Genomic DNA, 22,047 nt, shown 5'->3' with positions numbered 1-22,047 from the left:
AATCACTCCTTAAACTAGCGAATCTCACCAGTAATCAAAGAAACGAAATGTAAGTTAATGACATATTTTTAGAGGGAGGAAAAGCATAGGGATTTCAAAATGAAAAAAATATATATAATGAACAATTTGGTAAGAATGTGATTAAAATTGCTCTCTTTATACTCTAGCATTATAAAATATTACAATCTCTCTGGAGAATATTTTGGCAGTATATTTCAAAAACCTTAAAAATATGCCTACCCTCCCTCTAATTCAGCAAATCCTCTCTGAGGAAATAATCAGATTGCCTGCAAAGGTTTATCTACCAGGGAGGGGGAAAGGTGGTATTAGTCATCACAGTGTTATTATAAAAGATGTGCAGCCTAAATGTCTGTCATTAAAGGTTTGGATAATACAAAAATATAACGTACATATTAGGGAGTCCTATGCCTCTTTTAAAAATTATTTTGTCAAAGAGTATTTAATGACATCAGAATGTTTGTAATAAATAAAAAATATTGTGGTTTCCAAATGATAATGTTTATCTTTCTGTGTGTGTTTTTCTATGAACATATAGTAGTATTTTGTCACCTGAAAGGGTAGATACATTCATTTATCAATAAATTCAACAGTGATTTCTATTAACCTGAAATAGGTATATACCACTGTCCAGAGGGATCTTTTTGTTGTAAATTGCTTTTTGAAGATTTTAATTGTCTTGAAAATAACAAGGCACACTTTTGTGTTTATATAGATATTCCTGATCAAGTTATACGAGTTTTCAAAGCAGATCAACAAAGTTGCTACATTATCATCAGTAAAGACACTACAGCTAAAGAAGTTGTTTGTCATGCTGTTCATGAATTTGGTTTGACTGGTGCGTCCGACACATACTCTCTCTGTGAAGTTTCTGTTACTCCTGAGGGTGTCATAAAACAGAGAAGACTTCCGGACCAGTTCTCCAAATTAGCTGATAGAATTCAGCTCAATGGAAGGTGAATGTGCTTATTAGTGAATGTACTTATTTCTGGATTTTTTTAAATTGTGGTGTAATTAACCTACAATGGTGTATTAGTTTCAGGTGTACAACATGTTCGATAGTTCCGTGTTGCTCAGTGGTCAGCATGGAAAGTGTAGTCACCGTACAGTGTTATTACAGTATTATTGACTATATTTCCTGTGCTGTAGTTTTCATCTCCATGAGTTATTATATAACTGAAAGGTTTTATACCCCTTAATCCCCTTTATCTAGATGTATTTTTGAAGATCGTGTGTAAATATATTAAGTATATATTAAGATATATTAAGTAGAAACATCATGCCTTAGGGTCACTGAATTTTCTCTAAAAGTAGGATTTCTCTTTTTTCAGCTTTGTCTCCATAATTATGTAAATGGAATCTCAGAGTGTTAGCACCCATAAGGACTACACGAAAGTGGGAGAAGGAAAGGGAGGACAGTTTGCTAAAATATTTTAGCCCTTCTGTTAAAACAAATTCTTAGAACCACTGGTGTAGTCCAGTCCATTTTTTAATGAGGAACCAAATGATACATATCTTTATATGTATCTGAGGATGTATGTGTTAAATTACAAATTTGTTTTTAGTATGACTAAAATGTACTTTGGGCAAAAGAAGGAGTAATTTTTACGGTTCTTTTTCTAAGTAGTTTTACTACTGTGAATATGCAAGAATGTTTTAAAATTTTTAAAAATATGCTTTGGATATTATTTGATCAACTAGAAGATTGTTTTTATAGTACACTTGTTATTAACTCTGGTGGTTTTCTCTGAGAAAAATTTTTTTAGCGAGCCTAAATTCCTATATAGAGTTTAAGATCCTTAGAAACCTTAAAATGACTACCCCTCATGGTTACCGGTAAGAGAGAATGGGTTAAATCTGCTTTGTTAGCTATACATAGTGCTTAAGAGCATAAACCTTGGAGCCAGAGCGCTCAGCAGTCTTCGTAAGTTCCAGCTCTGGCTGTGTGACCAGAGTGAGTTACTTGGTTTCTCTCTGCTTGACTTTTCTCATTAAAAAAATGGGGATGATAATAATAGAACCTACCATGTAGGAATGTTTTAAGAATGAATGAGTCAGCCCACACTATAAATGTTAGATATAATTTTATTAACTAGTGTAATGGGTCTCAACATATTTATAGTGTTCTTTGAGTCATGTGAACAGCATACACACAGAAAAAACGAGGTATGGTTGCTTGATAGTCAAAAATAGATGGACACAAACTTAGGCTGCGATCAAGTTGTATATTAGAAAAGAATGAACTGAAAGCCACGGATGACAAGTATGTTACCTTTTTGTCCCCAGCACCAGCCCTATACAAGATACAGCCCAGCTGTGAAACTTGTCCCTTAACTTTTAAGTGTTGTGAATTGTTGATGTAAAAAGAAGAAAATGAAGGTCTTTTTTATGGTTACGGATCAGTGCCATTTGCTGGAATGAGGTTTTGTATTCACAAGGGAGAACTCATTAGTGCAGAGGTTTTTCCTCCTTTATCGGTTTTATTCCTCTTTGCTTCTCTTGGGAATTCAGAAATGAAGGAGAAAATGAGTGTAAGAACAACTTCTGAATAGAAGTGTAAGGAGTCTTGATTCAGATGTTCATTCTTGCTGTCCACGAACAAATACTGGTACAGTACCTGCTCTGCCTCAGCTGCCTTCATATAGGCCTCTGAGAGCTAAACCTCAAGAATGCACGCACGGCTGTTGACGCATTGTGTGAGTGGTTTCATAAAATGATTACGTTCACAGCATTATCACCATTATTTTTACTCTTTAAAGTAATAGATGTCAAATGGTGGAGTGACAGGGTAACTTCTTTAAAGTCTGCTCATTTACAATGTTAATTTTCCATTTCAACTTTAAATGAATATTCTAATGTTTTTGGCAAAATGTTATTAACCATATAATGACATTTTGACAGCAGTCATAAAGTGTTCCTTACAAATGTGAATTCACTTATAAAAACAATTTTTTTCTTTTAGGTATTATTTAAAAAATAACATGGAAACAGAAACCTTATGTTCAGATGAAGATGCTCAAGAACTAGTTAAGGAGAGCCAACTGTCCATGCTGCAGCTCAGTACCATTGAGGTGGCCACTCAGCTGTCAATGAGGGACTTTGATTTGTTTCGTAATATTGAGCCTACTGAATACATTGATGACCTTTTTAAGTTAGATTCCAAAACAGGAAATACTCACTTGAAAGAGTTTGAGGACATTGTTAACCAGGAGACATTCTGGGTTGCCTCAGAGATTTTAACTGAATCGAATCAGCTGAAACGCATGAAGATTATTAAGCATTTTATTAAAATTGCACTTCACTGTCGAGAATGTAAGAACTTCAATTCCATGTTTGCAATAATAAGGTAAGTTTGTACAAATATTTGTGTATAGTTTATACATGAAGCTGATTTTTTTGTGTAGGTGCTAAGTGACTAGAAGAAAAGTCCAGTTAATAGGCTTTTACAGTATTTTTAGTGGGCACCTGGGAGGCTCAGTCAGTTAAGCATCTGCCTTTGGCTCAGGTCATGATCCCAGGGTCCTGGGATCGAGTCCCACATCGGGCTCGCTGCTCAGCGAGGAGTCTGCTTCTCCCTCTCCCCCTCTGCCTGCTTGTGTGTGTGCACACTCTCTCTCTCTCTCTCTCTCTCTCTCTCTCAAATAAATAAATAAATAAATAAATAAAATCTTTTTAAAAAATAATAAAGTATTGTTAGATTTAATATATTTTTCATTCCGGTAATAGTGGCTTCTTCACTTTCTGTTTCTTCCATCTTTCGTTTAAACATTTGCTGAATAGGGTTGAACGGCTTCCCATTTTTCTTCCTTTGTCCCCCTTTGATGGATTATACCTTCTGTGGATATATGGCCAGCAGATGGTCTTTATCATCAGACTGCTGTACTGTGCATCTTTCCATGTCTGCCTCACTGTGATTTGGCACTGAAAAATCAGTGTGGTATCCCTGCTCCAACCTAAAATTGCTATTTTGAAACAATAACAACAACAATAATGATAATTTTAAAAAACAATAATCGCACCATTCAGTGAGCACTGATTTGTTTATCAAACACTGCATGAGGTATCAGTGGATGTGTTGTTGCTCAAGCACAGTAGGACTTAGAATTATAAAAATTCAGAAGAAGTGTGGATGGCTATATGTCCTGGAAATCTTCCCCCCGCCCCCCAATCACTGATTGGCTAGATTGGCTAACCTAGGTAATGTATTTTCTGACCTTCCCCTAGTATAGTGCTGATCAGTAAAGGGTTTCCTCTTAAAGGAAGTCTAATTTTAAAGGTGGAGGGTAGTTGTAGTTTTGTCCATTTATAAGGCCATGTGGTTGTATATAGCAGCATAATTACTTCTTAATCCCATCTGTGTATGCCCCCCACAGAATTTAATTATGACTTATTCTAGACTCACATGAGATAGAATTAGAATCTTTATAATAATAAATCTGTCATAGTAATAAACTGCTTTATGAAGGTAACCCATGGGTGTACTTGAATTAGGCGCTTTAGAAGGAGTTTTTGTTTGTGTAGTTTTTGTTTTTTGATTTTAGGAGGAGTATTGAACAGAAATTAGCATTAACCTTTAGAACAGCTGCACCTGTGTCTGAGTCCTGCCTTTCCAGTGTAGTAGCGGTGTGTCAGTAGAAAACCGAAGACCTTTTTTTTTCCCATCTATAAAATGCAGGAATCACACCACTTACTTCACAGTTTTTAACAGCTGAGTCTAAAATGAGGGAACAAAGATGTCATTGATAAACACTTGGAAGGCTAGAAATTGAAACTAAGTAGGAAGCATAAAGTTAGGGAATTTGAGAGTTACAGGCTCAGTTTTGGAGTAGTCTCGGGGGGGAAAAACCTGATTGACACCAAGAGAGATCTCTGTGTAAAAAGAGAGTGTAAAAAATAAATGGTAGAGGATTTAAGAGCCATAACTAGTGACCATTCTGAGTGTAGGGGTAAAGAGAGTCAAACCAAAGAGATAGGGGACAAATACAAGAAATAATAGATGTGATTCAAAAGAAGGTAGTAGACAGTAGCTCCAAGACTGTTATTTGATTAAAGGTTTGTTTTGTTTTTAAGAACATTTTATTATACACATTACACATATTCAGTAGTTCCTGTAAAATTAATTGCTTTGTTTTCTCATATTTTATATTAAAGTATATCAAAGAATATAAAGCACATACTAACTTTACAGCAGAGGTGACACAAGTGAATCAATCAGTTCTGCCTGGAATTAGGTAGTAATATTTTATTTATTTGAGTTATTTTTCTTAGTCTAGCTAAAGGTTTGTCAATTTTGTTAATCATTTCAAAAAACCACTTCTTAGTTTCATTAATCTTTTTTATTTTTTATTTTTCTGGCCTCTGTTTGATCCCTTTCTCCTCTGATCTTTGTTTTTTCCTAACTTTGGGCTGAGTTTCTTCTTTTGCTCATTTTTGATGTGAAAAACTGGATAATTTCTGTTGCTTAATATAGAAAATTACTACTAAAATTCTGTCTCGGAAATAGTTTTTGCAGCATCCCATAGGTTTTGATATGTTGTATATCCACTTTCGTTTTTTGAGAGATAGTTATTACCATTTTGATCTTTTTTTTCCAACCCATTGGTTGTTCAAGGGAATGTTGTTTAATTTTTCTCTGTTGGTAGATTTTCCCATTTTCCTCTTGTTAATTCCTAGTTTCACACCATTGTGGTCAGAAAAAATACTTGACATGATTTCAGTCTTACATTTTACCAAGACTTTTGTGGTTTATTTGTAATCTCTCCCGGAGAATGTTCCATTTATGCTTGTGAGAAGAGTGTGTATTCTGCTAATGGTGAAAGGACTGTCCTGTATGTATCTGTTAGGTCCTTTTGGTCCAACGTATGGTTCAAATCCATTTATTGATTTTCTGTCACTTTCATTGCTGAAAGTGGTGTATTGCAGTCCCCTACTGATGGGTTGTTGTCTGTTTCTCCCTTCAGATCTGTTACTGTTTGCTTAATGGTTACGTGCTGAAATGTTGGGCACACGTATATTCATGATTTTTATGTTTTCTTGATGAGTTGACCCTTTATCATTATATAATCACCTCCTTTGTCTTTTGTTACCATTTTTGGCTTGAAGTGCATTTTGTCTGATACAAATATAGCTTCCCCTGCTCTCTCCTCATTTCTGTTTGCATCGATTATCTTTTCCATCCTTTCACTTTGAACTTATGTGTGTCCTTTAAGCTGAAGTGAGGCTTCTGTAGGCAGCATATAGTTGGGTCTTGTTTTTTTATTCATCCACCCATTCTGTGCCTTTTGATGGGAGAATTCAGTCCATTTACATTAAGAATGTTTATTGGTAAGGACTTTTATTACTGTCGTGTTACTGTTTTCTAGCTGTTTTGTAGTTCCCTTGTTTCATTTTTACTCTCTTGCTGTGTTCTTTTGTGAATTGCTGAAATGCTCTGATTCCCTTTTCTTTGTCTTTTGTGAGTCTACTATAGGTGTTTGCTTTGAGGTTACCGTGAGACTTATATGAAGCATAACTATTTCATGCTGATACCAACTTCAGTCACATGCAAAACTGTACCCTTTTACTCCCCGCCCTTTTATGTTTTTAGTGTCAGAATCTGCCTTTTTATATTGTGTATTCCTTGACAAATTATAGTAGCTGTTGTCATTTTGTTGTCCTTTAAGCTTTATTCTCTACTTAAGTGGTTAAGACACCATCATAATATACTGTTAAGAGTTATCTGAATTTGGGGCACCTGGGTGGCTCAGTCAGTTAAGTGTCTGCCCTCAGCTCAGGTCATGATCTCGGGGTCCTGGGATTGAGCCCCACATCGGGCTCCTGCTTCTCCTTCTCCCTCTGTCTGCCACTCTCCCCTGCTGTGCTCGTGCTCTGTCAAATAAATAAATAAAATCTTTTTTTTTTTTAAGTTACCTGAATTTAACTGTATTTAACTTTACCACGGTGGTGTGTATTTTTATACGTTTTCATGTTACTGTTTAACATCATTTCAGTTCAGTTCAAAGGACTCCTTACAGTGTTTCTTTAAGGTAATGGTGATAAATTCCTTCAGCTTTTGTTTTCCTGGGAAGGTTCTTCATTTCTCAGGATAACTTTTCCAGATAGAGTGTCCTCAGTTGACAATTTTTTTCTTTCAGCATTTTGAATATATCATCCCACTCTCTCCTGGCCTGTAAGTTTTCTTCCGAGAAAATCTGCTGACAGCCTAAATAGATGTTCCTTTGCGGGTTATCCTTTTTTCTTTTGCTGCCTTTAGAATTCTGTTTGTCTTTAATTTTTGACAGTTTTATTACAATGAGTCTTGGAGAAAGTTATTTCGAATTGAAATAATGGGGTAATCTGTTAGCTTCATAAGCTTGAATATCCAGATCTCTTCCCAGGCTCAGGAAGTTCTCAGCCATTTTTCTTTAAATAGGCTTTCTGCCTCCTTGCTGTCTCTTCCCCTTCTGGAATTCCAGTGATACCAATATTTGGGGGTTTTGGTGGTCCCATGGACTGTGTAGGCTTCTTTCACTCTTGTTCATTCTTTTTTTCTTTCTTTTTTTCCCACCTCAAACTGGGTTACTTCAAAGTTCCTATCCTGTCTCTCACTGATTCTTTCTTCTCTTCCATCTACTCTGATTTTGATCCTCTAGATGACATTTTTTATTTTATTTTATTTTGCTCATTGAATTCTTCCGTTCCAAAATATCCGTATAGTCCTATTTTGTGATTTCTATATCTTTGTTGAATTTCTCATTTTGATCATGTATTATTTTCCTGTTTTCATTGAATTATCTTTCTGAATTTTCTTGTATAATCATTGAATTTCATTAAAACAGCTATTTTGAATTCTTTATCAGGTAAATTGTAGATATCTATGTCTTTGGGTTGGTTACTTGAGGATTATTGTGAACTTTGGTGATGTCATGGTTCCCTAATTTGCTTTTGTTTTTGTCTTTGTTTTTTTCATTTGAAGTAGCAGTCACCTCCTCCCAGTTTTTACTGGCAGTCTTTAGAGTGGGGGGTGGGATGGAAACAAACCTTTAGCAGTCTTGCTATAAAGTCTAAAGCCTTCTCAGACATTGCATGGATATACCTGTTCCATGCTTTCTCTTTTGTTTTTGGTTTTTTTTTTTAAGATTTTATTTATTTGACATAGACAGCGTGTGCACACAAGCAGGGGGAGCTGTTGGCAGAGGGAGGGGAGAAGCAAGGCTTCCTGCCCAACTCAGGGCTTGATCCCAGGACCCTGATCAAGACAACTGGCTGAGCCACCCAAGTGCCCCTCCCTCTTGTGAGAGAATTTTAAAGTTTATCTTTGTATCCTCTAATATACCCTGTCACCTGCTGATGGCTTCTCTTCTGTTTTCCTGAAGGTGGTGCTGCAGTTCAAGTTTGTGGCTTCTCCTTTGCCGCCAGGCTCTAGCCTGTTTTCTGTGCTCCTTCTTTAACCAGAGCTTGTTCTCAGGACCTTGGACAGGGAGCCAGCAGCAGCTTGGAAGACGGATGTGGGGGTGTGAGTTGGGTGCATGGGGCAGTGCAGGTGCCAGTGGGTCATTTGGGGGCATCTGCAGGGGAAAAGTGAGATGTTCTCTGTGGCTCCTGGGCTGACTCCTGTTGGAGTTCAGAAGCAGTCAGCAGGACCTGTGTTCCTTTAATGTCCTTCAGGAATCTTACATGCCACTCTCCAGTTCTGCTCCCTCACCCCTGTCATGGAGCTCCCACTGTAATGGATGTTTTGGATCTGAATGATACAAGAGTGAAGTTAGTGTCTTTAATAGCATCCTACACAATTAGGGAAACCAGGCATGTACTTACCAGTTCTCCCTCTCCCCTGTGGGAGAAATCACCAGCTGTTTAGTTTAGCTTTCAGCTGTGCTGCCTTTGGGGAGGGGGTGATGCCAGCAAAATCAGACTATTCTTTTAACCTAGTTAGGTGCATCCAAACTCTATTTTGTTGTTGTTGTTGTTGTTGTTGTTGTTTTGTTTTCCTCTAGCCCACTGCTAGAACTTTTCTTCTGGAAACCTGGACTTCTACAAATGCTCTCATTTCTTTAGGTGACTAAGTCCTTGTTCTGCAGGCATTCCCAGATCACAGTCAATAGGGTCAAGAACCACTTCACAGTCCCCTGTAGGTTCCAGAACCAGTACCAAAGTCTGTCTGCCTGTTACCCAATATACTTAGAGGCAAGGCTTTTTTTTTTTCTACGTCCCTTGGCGTATGGTGCTGGGTCCCACAGCTTCCACAGAGACACTGTTTTTCATGTATAGATGTCAGATTTTTATTGTTGGGGTAGGGAGATAAAACAAGAGATGTCTTAGGCTGCCATGATGCTAAACATCACTCTAATCAAATCTTGAAGGTTGTTATCCAGTCATTTCATGAAGAAGGTCTTGTGGAAATTCTATTTGCTGTATATATTCAAATTGTCTATTTTTGTCTTGGAACTTCAGTGGCACTTTAGCTTTAAAATTCTTGTCTCATGGGTTATTTCTTGGTAACTCCCTAGACATTGGCTCCATAACTAGCATTTTATGTAACTGTTCAAGTTTCTGAGATTATTCCCCGTACTCTGTCTTTGTCTCTGAAGTCATTTACCTTTACATCTGTGTTTCTACATCTTTCAGTTCTGTATCCGGGTCTCTAGAACTGTGGTACCTATTCACTCTGTAGATTCATTTGTTTCTGTAGTTTTCTCGAGTTCTACCTTTAAATAGTTTTTCAGTTCTATTAATTTTTTTCTTTCTTTGAAGATACGAGTTACTGAACATTTTTTATCTCCTTTGTCTTCCATATCCATTATTTTCTTTCTAATCCTTTTCAGCTCTGTCCATTTCCGTTGACTGCTTTTGTTCCTCCTTTCCTCAGCATCACTTGCACCAGGTTGTAGCAGTGTCTGTCTGTCTTTTTTTTTTCTTTTGTGTGTTCCGGGGTGGCCTTCATTTCTGTCTTGCTTTTATATTCCATTTCTTTTCTGAACTTCACTGGTTAACTTTTTTTTATCAGCTTCTCCTACTGTATTTTCTTAAGCTCTTTATATCACTCCATTAGAAGCTCTTTATTTTACTAATTCATTTGAAATCATGACTAAGTCATTGATGAGTCCCAGTTTTTATTTGATTGGTGGCAACATTTTTCTTTGTGTTCTTTGTTTTTCCTTGTACCAGCTTATTATAGATTCTGTGTTTATTTTTTTCTTTTTGAATGACATGAGTTTTCCTGTACCAGGTATTTGCAGGAGGCTCATGTGGAAGAGGATCTGGGGCATAATTCCAGGCTAGCAGGAATCGAGCTTGGATGTGAATTGTTTACCCTTTCTTTCTTGCCACCACATGGGGATTGGCAGCTTTAGTGCTGCTTACCACTCAGAGTTTCTACCTTCTATCCAGTCTCACTGTTAAGCTTCTCATCAAGATATCGTATCATTCTTTGCACTTTCTCTGGCACTCCCTGGTCCAGCCCCGCCTAATTCTATCAGCCTGTGGATTCTGTTGTATTGTTTCAAATGGGGGGTTGGTGTTCTTGCCTTCAGTGTGAGTTACCTGCTTTGGAGAAGTTGAGATCTTCAGCATTTCTTTTCCAGCATTTACCATTCTATTTGACCTTGACTATTTTGGGGCAACCTTTTAATGTGTTTAGGATTTACAGGTATCTCTTAATTGAAGTAGAGATGAAATTTGCATTTCTGTTACTCGTACAATCATTTCTGATGATTACTGAGAGGAAAGGGAACAAAGATACCTTGACTTCACACCTTAAAATCAGAAGTCAAGAGAACAATTTAAGTACAGTGATGTCCCAAAAAGTCAGGTGGCTAAGTATAAAAGAGGGACTAACTGGTGAGAAAATTGAGGTATTATATATGCACTCTTCATTTGGCAGCCTACCTGGGGGGTGGTAGTATAGACAAAAAGGGGTAGGAAGGAGCTGCAGCCTAATGGGCATGCATATTTTTCAAGCTCGGGCTATCTGAGTTTAAAATCCTGTAGAAAGAAGACATTGGATATATGGAGGCCTTGGAGGAACAGGATTAGAACTTAGAGAAAGGGAAGTATTTGAATCAGGGATGTGAGAGAACAAAATCTCAGGAAAGGAAGGCTGCCTCAGCCCTAGAATTTTCCTCAATTATTATAGCATTTGTGTTCAACGTTACTTAAACCTCTTTCAAATAGATAATGTCTCCATAAAGTTATTTCTAAGTAAAACAAACAAAAACATTGTGATATTTGAAGGTTTTTTTTTTTTTTACGTTAAATGTCTCTTTTATGGAAATACTTTGTTTCATACATGCAAGCTGTAAAATAAAGGCTACAGGTACACAACCATAGGCAAGTAGTGTATATATAGTTCCTCTGAAAGAGGTTTTCCTTATTGTCACATCAAAGAGTCCCTTTTATTTTTTTTCATGATTCTACTCTGTTCAACACATTAAAAATATGTCCCTACTTATTTTAGTTTTATTAGAGAAACTTGGTGTATACGCTTTACTGCCCTGAGTCTTCTTTCTCCTCCAAGTCCCTTATTAATGTTTTTATTCTCATCTTTGGCAGTGGCTTGAACCTGGCATCTGTAGCACGACTCAGAGGAACTTGGGAGAAATTACCAAGCAAGTATGAGAAACACCTCCAAGATCTACAAGACCTTTTTGATCCATCTAGAAACATGGCAAAATATAGAAATATTCTTAGTAGTCAGAGCATGCAGCCTCCAATTATTCCTCTCTTCCCTGTTGTCAAGAAAGATATGACATTTCTGCATGAAGGTATTTAAAAGTTATTTGAAAATTAGTATGTTTATTATATTTAATATATTTTTCAGCCTTTTATGTCACTAAAGCTTTAACCTAATTATAAATGTAGCAGCTTTTGTAAGTCAAAACCCACATATTGACGAAAACAAACTTAGGTGGTTTACCCTGTGTATTCAAACATAAATTTCACTTAAACCCAGATCAGACTGTTTGATCGTATTTGTTATTTTGTTTAGTAATATTTTTCCTTCCAACTTTTTTTTTAAATGAATTACTCAACAGGCAATACAGAAAAGTGCCCAAAACCAGTGAACAGCTAAATGAATTATGACAAAGCAAACACCCATGTAACCAACATGCTGGCTGAAACCAAAATGCCCCTTTCTAATTACCACCCTCGTTCTCTTCCTCAAAAGTAATGACTGCCCTGACTCCTAATACTGGGGTTTAGTTTTATCTGTTGTTGAACTTTATATAAATGGAATTACAGAGTATATTTATGTTTTGGTTTGGTTTTGGTTTCTGGCTTATACGGTCAACATTAGATTTGTGAGATTTTTCTATGTTTTTGACTGTAGCTGTACTTGACTTTCAAAACTAGTGTTCCGTTACCTGAATGCCGTACAGTGGATTTTTCCCTTCTCCTGATAAGCATTTAATAGTTTTCCACTGTTCACCTATTATGAATAATGCTGCCTTGAATATTCATATCATTCAAGGTGGCATTTATGGATCTGATACTCATATAGTCAACTTTAGAAAAGAGTTGGCATTAGGTACTAAACTGCAACCCTGGCAGTGCTATCAGAGTTGTTGTTGTTCCTCATCAACCCCTGGTAAATTCAGTCTTATTTTTACCCATTTTAGTAGTGGTGTGGTTTAATTTGCATTTCCCTAAATACTAATGAGATTAAGCACCCTTTTATATATTTATGTGGGGGTTTTTGGTCAATTATCAGTTCAGCTTTCTTATGTATTCTTTTTATCAGGTTGTCTCTTTTGTTTAATATATTTTTAAGTATTTCTTATAAATCCTGGGTATAATATGACTTATCTTTGAGTCTCTTAGGGTTATCTTTTGATGAACAGCACATTCTTAGTTTTAAAAGCCTAACTTAGTGATCTTTTACCATGTTTTTATCTACAATCTTCCTGAGTTAATTTTCGTGTATGGTATTTGTTCAAGTAAAGTAACTTGCTAACTATATACTATTTTACTGTTTTTCTCATGTTACACTAGACATTATAATATATATACTTAATTAGTTGATAGTGGGTTAATCAGTACTTTTCTGTGTATCAGGCAATACAAGGAACTTAGATTACTTAAATTCCATTTACCCACATCCCAGTTCATATGCAGTTGTTGTCATGCCTTGAACTCCCACATGATACTATCATTTAGTAAAGTCAGTATTTATATGTTATTGTTACTGTTTTTATTCCTTTCTGCATTTCAACGCTTCCGTGTGATAGATATTTTTTCTTGCTATAGAACACTATTATTTAAGTACAAGTCTGCTGATAAAATATCTTAATTTCATTTATCAGAAAATGTCTTTACTTCATTTTTAAGGCATAATTTTGGTTGGCACTTGTCTTCTTTGAACATTTTAAGAGACCATCCCATCATGTCCTGGCTTTCCTTGTTGATATTGAGACATCAGTTGTCATTCTTATTTGCTGTGCCTGTGACTATATTTTGCCCTTTTTCCAATAGCTGCCTTATAATTTTCTCTTTGTCTCTTTTTTCCTCTAGTTTGGTTATGATGTAACTAGGTGTGGCATTTTGGATTTTGTTTGTTTTAGTTCTGATTTGTTTGTAAGATGTTTTGAAAGCTGCGTTTTGATATTTTTCATGAGTTCTGAAAACTCTCATTTTGTCTTCAAATTTTTTACCTTTCCTCTTCTAAGGAAGAGGGATTTTTATTTCACCTTTGTTAGACCTGATGACTTTCTTCTGTTGTCTCACCCTCTTTATCTGTTTCTCATCTTTTTGTCTTACCATGCTTCATTCTGGATATTTTCTTCCAATTTATCAGTTCTTTTTTCAACTATGTGTAATTTACTATTAAATATATCAGTGAGGTCCTGCTTCTAGTTCTTGTGTTATGTGAGGTTTTTTTTTTTTTTCTTTTGGTCAGGTTTATAATTTACATTTTTTTATCTTTATTATGTTCGCTGCCAAAGTTCTCAGTGTTGTTTTCTGTATCTTTGCACATATTGAACTTGGTTATTTTAAAGTCTGTATCTAATATCTCCATCTTATGTGGGTCCCTTTCTGTTGTCTTTTTCTCCTCCTGCATTAAATTCTTGTTGTCTCTTCTCCTGATAGCCTTGGTTGTTTTTGATCAAATGTATGTTGTGTATAAAAAGTTACAGAAATAATCTGAGATTTCGGATGATGTCACATTCCTCCAGAGAAATAAAAGTTTGCTTTCGCCAGACAGCTAGGTGTGCTAGCAATCCAAAATCACTTTAATCCATTTTCACATTTTGAGATAATTTAACACTGAATTTATATCCTAGTCACACTTAGTTCTTCCTTAATTCCAGGATAGCCCTTCAGGATCCCAACCCAAAGAAGTTGTTTTCTTCTAACCTCATAAGTTGGGATGGTACTCCTTAGTTTTTTTAAGCTCATCATCCACCTTTTCTGAACCAGTAGATGCCCCTAGGATCAAGCACTGTGACATAGTAAACCTTCCCCACATCGTCATTCCTCTTCAGAATCTTCACTGTCTGGGGCGCCTGGGTGGCTCAGTCGTTAAGCGTCTGCCTTCCGCTCAGAGCGTGATCCCAGCGTTCTGGGATCGAGCCCCACATCAGGCTCTTCTGCTGGGAGCCTGCTTCTTCCTCTCCCACTCCCCCTGCTTGTGTTCTCTTTCTCGCTGTCTGTCTCTCTCTCTGTGAAATAAATAAATAAAATCTTTAAAAAAAAAAAAAAGAATCTTCACTGCCTCAATAGCTTTTTGATACTTTAAAATATTTGCTTTTTCTGTTTTTGCTCAAATTTTCTAATTATTCTCAGCAGAAGGGTTGTTCTACCTACCTAATCCTACTGGCTGTCTCACATCACTCCTTTTCGTAAACACACACTGTGATAGACTTCAAATACGTTTTTCTGACTTGCTCCCTCAAAACATGTTTATGTGACTTGAAAAGTATTTTTGGTGATTATTTTGCTTCCACCGCACATGTTGACGCTCTGAACAACTCCTGTGTTCAATGTATAGGTTCTGTTTACTGTGAGGAGTTAGAACATGCTGTGTTTCAGACCCATTAGGTTCTCAAACTTGTCTTTGGGACTTGGGAGTTCCACTGAGGCATCTCAGGGGCTACCACGGTAGATAAATGTGGTCACACTAACTATTCAAGACGGGAAAGAAGCACTACTATTGCCTTTTGAACATACATTTTTTTGCCTTGTCTGAACTTTGTAAGCCATCAGATGAGCTAAGTTTGGTCTCATACTTACTCTCTTCAAAGAAAAGTAGACCATTTTGAAAATTATGTGAATTTTTCCTCAGAGCCCACTTACCAGAATAGAAAAAAAATTATGGACCTTTTAAGCAAGCAAATTTGTGTCAGTTGATGAAAGTAAGAATTGTAAATTCAGATTTTGGAAAAAGAAGGTGAATGGCAGACTAGAAAGTATTTCCTCTGTGAGCCAGCCACCTCTTAATTTTAACTAATAATTGTGATTTGGGAAAACGTACCTACTCTTCCTTAATCCCCCACTAGAACCCTCCCTTTTTTAAAGAACAGTCAGAAGTTTTCAGGGGATATCTTCCACTTGTTTAATGTTGACAACTCATTTAACAATTTCTAAAAGTGTTTTAAATCAAAGAAAACTTCTTGGATTAATTAAGCCCATAGGTCGCTCTTTGTGACCCCTGGCTAAAACCTAAGTTTTCGAGTGCTATACCCTGCAGCCTAAAAGAGCAGATGCAGGTACCTACCTGCCTGAGAGTGAGCTGAGCATCTGGAGAGTAAGATTTAAGGAGGTGCACATTTTACAGGTGTGCCTGTAACACCACCATGAAATTGGTTTCAGAAGCTATGTAGCTTATCACCTTCCAGTATTCACAATTACTGCTCCCATAGGAATAGAATTCCTTCCAACAGCTCATTACCTGGGAGCAGAGTTGAATCATATATATCACTTCTTAAAAATAGAAGTGGTGGGGCACCTCGGTGGCTCAGTGGGTTGATGGTCCGACTCTTGATTTCGGCTCAGGTCATGATCTTAAGATTGTGGGATCCAGCCCTGTGTCAGGCCTCGTGGAGCCTGCTTGAGATTCTCTCTCTCCCTACGTCCCTCCCACCGCCCCCCTTCTCTAAAAAAAAACAAAACAAAATAAAAAACAAGGAAACAGAAGTGGCAGTTTGATAAAGGAGGTTCTGATCTCTGCTCCCAAGAAAAACTTGACTTCTGCTACCTTTATATAGGTATTAATTTTGAGAACCAAAGAACTGCTTCTATTCCATAGGAAATGACTCCAAAGTAGATGGATTAGTGAATTTTGAGAAGCTAAGAATGATTGCCAAGGAAATCCGGCAAGTTGTTCGAATGACTTCTGCTAACATGGACCCAGCTATGATGTTTCGACAGAGGTATGGCATTGAAGTGTGTAAAAGTGTTAGCGTGGCATCAAGTGATACAGCAATAGTATTTATCATTTATTAACCGTCTCCCATTTCTTATACACTGTATGACATGCTTTACACAGGTCAGTTACAAGTAATCATTTGTCATGGTACCCCTTAAAGGTAGGTCGTATGGAGTTTCCTTTTACATTTGAAAAAACCGATGCTCAGAGCAGTTAGGTAACTTGCCCAGTATTGTGTATTTTGCTGAGATTTGAACCCTGGTTCTGTATTACTTTTTTGATGTGGATAATTCTGTATTGTTATTGTTATGTTAAATAACTAATATTAAAAAATTGCTGACCCTTGCTGAAGTAATCACAGAGGACGAATGCTTTTATCTGGTTTTCAACCTAATTTGTAAAGTATTAGTCTGCACGTGTCTTTTATTTTTATTGAATATTTTTAAGTTCTATTTCTGTTTAAGTCATACTTTATTCTTTTAAAATATATTTTCCTCAAGCCATAGTACTACTGTTTATTTGTACGTAAGTACTTTAACAGAATTTAGAAAGTGCAAATTTAAGCATGTTCCATCATTAATAGAAATGGAAGATGTTATTTGTATTCCATATTCACTTCTAAGGATACTTTTTAAAATTCATTTTTAATATAATGACAAAGTCTTTCTCAGACTACATAAAACTTAAAATATTGTCAAGCTGTTCTCAGTAATTTTTATGATTTGCAGCATAGATACTGGGGTTTTAATCTAGGGACTCATTTTCTTCCGGGCCTGTGTATATAGCTTCAGTACATAAGACTTTTCAAAATGAAGTATCAACAAAGGCAGGCACAGTTCCTTTGGCTTAAAAAAAATACGGTCTATGAAGAAAACAAAAAACACTTGTTTATTTAAAAATCAGAGGTGAAGTTTTTGTAACCAAAGGATCAGTGTGTGTCAGGGTAGGTTTTCTGTTTTGTCTTATTTAAATTACTGTTGAGGGAGGAGTCTTTGTTTTTGTAAGGAGTTGATCCAACGGTTGCTCTAGTGTAGAGATCTTCAGAGTATGGACGAAGGGTTGTGTCAGCTGTCCTCTGCTGTAGCCATCCCACTCTGCCTTTAAGAATCACTACAGGTAATGAGACATGTTGTTGCTCACCAGTTTGGAGCAGAAAACAGTAAGAACCAGGGACCAAAGCAAACCTGGAGGAGGGTTTGTTGTTTGTTTGTTTAAGTTTTTGCTTTTGTTGCATGTTTCTGTCCAGTGGCCCCACCACTCCCTCTTGTCTTATGTGGACCTCCATTTATATGTTAGCAGCCTTGTTCCTGAAGACATAATGAATTTGTGCCCCTACCAGACCAATAAATAATGAGTACCAGCTGTGCTTCAAAAAAGAGCAAAGGAGGAAGTTAGTAAACTTGGCTGCTTTCTGTGGAATGGCCTGGGTTAAATAGAATATAACGTAGGGGAAAAGGAAACATTTATAATTAAATTGGACAAATAGAAATGGACTGAATTTTCCTGAATCCGTTTTCTTTGTCAGCCGGTACTGAAATGTACTCTTTCTTTAAGCAAGTAATTGTCCATTTTGTGGTGCATATTATTTAGTGTGGACAAAGTAACCTCTTTTATTCTAACAGTAATCAATTCGCTGACTGAAAAACAAAGTCTTGGGCCACCTCCAGCTGGAGCTTAGTGGGTGCAGGCCTGGCACACTGAGGCCGGCGGGGAGCAAAAATAAATAAAAATAAGCAGAATCTTTATTCGGTCTAATTGGAGTATAAGGATATATAGTATCTTATTCTGATGGTATATTTTTACTTAAATTTTAAGTCGATTTGCTGATCAACATTTCCAGTAAAGTATGTTGTCAGAGAAATTTCTGCCCTTAGAAATGACATAAATCTTTATGTTCCTTGTAATTTCATCCTGTGACTTAAATGAGTGGCCCAAAAATACTTACAAAAAATTATGCAAAAATTCTCTTCCTTAACTTAAGATTTCCTTCCCTAAAAACTTGAAATTCATAATTTATACTAAGTACGTGTTTTTTTCTTAAGTTCCTTATTAACATAAGCCTATGATATGGATTCGATATTAGTAATACAATTAGCCTGTATAAAAGCATATTGTAAAGAATATTGTGGGTTTGTTGGCCTTCGGTACATACCATGATTCATTTTACCCCTCTGCATTCCATTAAAGTCATTTTACTGTTAACTACCATTTTTTCTTGGTAAAATTTTTCTGTTCTATTCTGTCTCCATAGTTTCTCTGACTCTCAACTGTTGTCTTTTTTCTGTGCTTTCCTATTCAAACCCATGCTTCAATGTTTGTGGCTCTTGCTTACAGGAAGAAGAGGTGGCGGAGTCTGGGGTAAGTGTAGAGATGAATGCAACTGAAATGAAGATTGTACGACTCTTAACATATACTGCATCCTGTTCATTAATGCACGCACATAAAATAGCATGCGTTCTATTAACCCTGTCAACCTACATTCCTGACAAATGCCTTTTGCTAACAAGGTGAAAGTAGTGATAGAACTAGCTTTTTTTCCCCCTTTACTTTGCCATTATTGATCTCCCATAAGTCCCTCAGATTTTAATTTAGCAGGGTCAGTTAAATGATGATGATGATAGCAAATCTTTGGTGTGTGCTTGCTATGTGCCATATATTATCCTAAGCACTTTAAATGAATTACTGAGTTCTCCATCCACCCCGTGAGATAAATACTGTTATTCCTATGGTGCAGACAGGGAAGATGGATTATAGTGGATCAAGACCCAGGTAGTCTGATTCCAGAGCTCATGCCATTTTCTTATTCTCAAATGCCATATTTTGGGGTGCCTGGCTGGTTCAGTCGGTAGAGCATGTGACTCTTGATCTCACAGTCATGAGTTCAAGCCCCACGTTGGATGTGGAGCCTACTTCTAAAAAACAGTTTCTTCAAATGCCATATTTATTTAAAAAAATATGTAATAATATAAAAATGGATGAAGTTTGTTTATAAAGGTTATGTTTCCATTAGTTCTCCAGAAAGAGGCAGCCCTTATCCAAACTATACTATAAAATTCAGTTAGTAAATAATTGAAATAGAAAATTATTTTAATTTGTCAGATCCACTTAATACCATGAGACATAATGCAACATTGATAGAAATTTATTTTTAATTTCTACCATTTTTAATAAGAGACTCCCTTATCTCTGTTAAAACTGTAATACAATCAGGGGTGCCTAGCCAGCCCAGTCTATGGAACATGCAGTTCTTGATCTTGGAGTCGTGAGCTCAAGCCCAAGTTGGGGGTAGAGTTGACTTGGGGGGAAAAAAAAAGAACTAATACAATCAGAAACTGCCACCTTTTGTTGTTCAGGTATGTTCAGATCTCTGCTTTTACGTAGATACCTATTTAGAATCATTGAGTGTTTAGGACCTTATAAATCATCTGTGTAGCCCTTTCATTTTTAGATGAAGAAAGAAATGGTTTTTGTGAATGAAGGATTTTGTTATTTTAAGACTATAATGAATAATGAAGTTAGATGCTCTTATTACATGACAGGATTTTTTGTGAGCCACTTAACTTGAACTTGAGTCTTGTCTTATTTGTGATCTTGTTTTCTGTTGAAGTTTGGTGAACTTGAATTTCCTTCTACATTCTTCCTTCTCTTTGTGTTTCTCGTGTGTTTTCTTCTGTATTCCACATTTATGTCTTGGTCTTTTCTGGTTCTTCTCACTGAAAATAGAAATTGATTCCTGGCGTTAGTATTATGAGGAAGAATACTTGGTCAGTACATCCTTGTGGGAATTTGGGATGTTGAATGACTTAAGTAACATAGTCATTGTTCAGTTTTAGGGTTGCATTGTATGGTGCTTTCTCAGATGCTGGGTATTTTTATTCTTACATCATGGTGGTTTCTGTTTTGGAAGTAGTTTAGAAGACGTTTTATTGTCCTTTATTACAATGTTTTTAGTTATTAGAATTTTGTGTGTATCCTAGATTTGCAGACAACCTTTTTTTTTTTTTTTTTGGATACCAGCAAAGAAAAACTTATTAAAATATTGGTATTAAAATTTGCTCCTAAATGTTGGCACTTGATTTTACTGCATTTATTTGAATCTAAGACATCTTCAGTTGTTGGACACACCATTATTTGAGGTACCACTATTAGAAAAATCACTGTCTTCTTACCCCTGAATATTTTTTACTTTATGCTTATTAAAAGAGCTCTTTTGTAAACTTAGATATGTATTTTTATCACATAACACCCTTTTGCATTCATTAAAAGAAAAATGTGAGCATTTAAACTGGTTTATTTAGATCTCAGATTTCTTCGTATTTAGAATATGAATCTTTGAGTGAACTGGTTTCTGGGAGTTTTTTTCCCTGCACGGTATTATCTTTTGTGCCATCAAGTGTGTTGGGTAATGCATTATTTCTTAAAATAAGCCATTAAAGAAATAAAAGCTGCTGGTGCTGAACTCTTGGCATGGGTTTGCAGATACTTAGAGCTAGCCTCCTTTTGACTGCTGCTTTGGGAATGTTGTTGAACTTGTCAGAATCACTCCCTTCTTACAATCATTTGGTTACTGGATTGAAAGAGTAATTCACTAATGTCATTGGATTTTCTTCCCAACCATTCTGCAAGTTTTGAAGTTTCTGTGTGTGAAACTAGTGATAACCGTGTCACAGTTTCTGCCTGACCAGTAGCAATCAAAAGTAGAAATCGAAAGATTTCAAATGTAAGGCGTGTCCTATTCCAAAGATCTTAAAATAGTGAAAAAAAATACTTTAACAACTTTGTTTCACTTAATTTACAAAGAAAACATTAGGATTCTAGTATCTGTTTTAAATAGTATGTGAGCACTGAAGAACAAATTGTTCTGTGGTTGTGGTCTATTTAGAATATTTGAGGGGAAAAATGAGGATAATTTAGAAAACCTGTAGATAACTATTATTTTGGAATGGGAACTTCATTTAGAATAAAAATCATTTAAGAACCTTGCATTCCTAGCCTTATTAGAAAGGACAAGTTGCATTGCATTTCCTATTTTACATTGGTTCTAGATGTGGTCATTCTAGAATGAGGTTTGTCAAAAAGAGGAGAGTTGGGAGAACCATTACCTTGTTTGAACTGTAGTTACTTCTACCTGGCTTGCAGTTCCATCACAGAGGCATTGCAAAGAAGGGTCTCAAGTCCCACATCGTCAGTCCTAGAACCACATATTGCCTAACCAATCCGCGTGTGAGTGAAAAGATTGAGTAGGTTTCTATTGTACTTCTGGTCCCTAACTGTATTAAATTGAGTATAAATGCTTGTTTTTCCTATCAGTTGTTCTCTTTGAATTTTGGCCAAGAGCTGCTTACTGGTAAAATTGGCTAGCATACCCTGAGTGGACCTGCTATAGACAGGAACAGTGATGGCTATGGCATGCCCAAAGCAACACAGACAAGCAGAGCTGCCCCAGAAACTCCTGGTGCAGAGATCTGGCTAAGGATGCACTTGTTGTGACCCAGGCTCTTGCCATATCTTCAGAGTGTAGATGGCCTCTGGGCCAGTTTACTTGTCAAAGTTTGGCCGTGGGTTGCATAGGCACAAACACAGATCTGATGAAATTTGTTGCTTTGGGTGGGGAGGGGGGAGAGATTGTTATCTTAGTCTTTTGAATTCTACACTTTGCCGAATCTTAAAACTCAGAACAGAGCCAT

General features: G+C 36.4%; 1 protein-coding gene across 8 annotated transcripts in view; it reads left to right on the top strand.

The window, feature by feature from the left end:
• RAPGEF6 (Rap guanine nucleotide exchange factor 6) overlaps nt 1-22,047 on the top strand; it is a 182,431-nt gene that overhangs the window by 138,869 nt on the left and 21,515 nt on the right. For 5 of the 8 annotated variants that reach the window (XM_026507902.4, XM_026507899.4, XM_057307400.1 and 2 more), the window contains 5 exons: nt 734-974; nt 2,981-3,364; nt 11,548-11,759; nt 16,241-16,364; nt 18,695-18,718. In XM_026507902.4, coding sequence (XP_026363687.1) covers nt 734-974; nt 2,981-3,364; nt 11,548-11,759; nt 16,241-16,364; nt 18,695-18,718 — 985 coding nt within the window. The remainder of the gene's footprint in view (nt 1-733; nt 975-2,980; nt 3,365-11,547; nt 11,760-16,240; nt 16,365-18,694; nt 18,719-22,047) is intronic. The other 3 variants (XM_048220950.2, XM_026507900.4, XM_026507903.4) reach the window with 1 other exon arrangement.

This window comes from Ursus arctos, unplaced genomic scaffold (assembly GCF_023065955.2).
Source record: "Ursus arctos isolate Adak ecotype North America unplaced genomic scaffold, UrsArc2.0 scaffold_5, whole genome shotgun sequence".
Taxonomy (NCBI): Eukaryota; Metazoa; Chordata; class Mammalia; order Carnivora; family Ursidae; genus Ursus; species Ursus arctos.
This window is presented reverse-complemented; position numbering and strand designations above follow the sequence as displayed.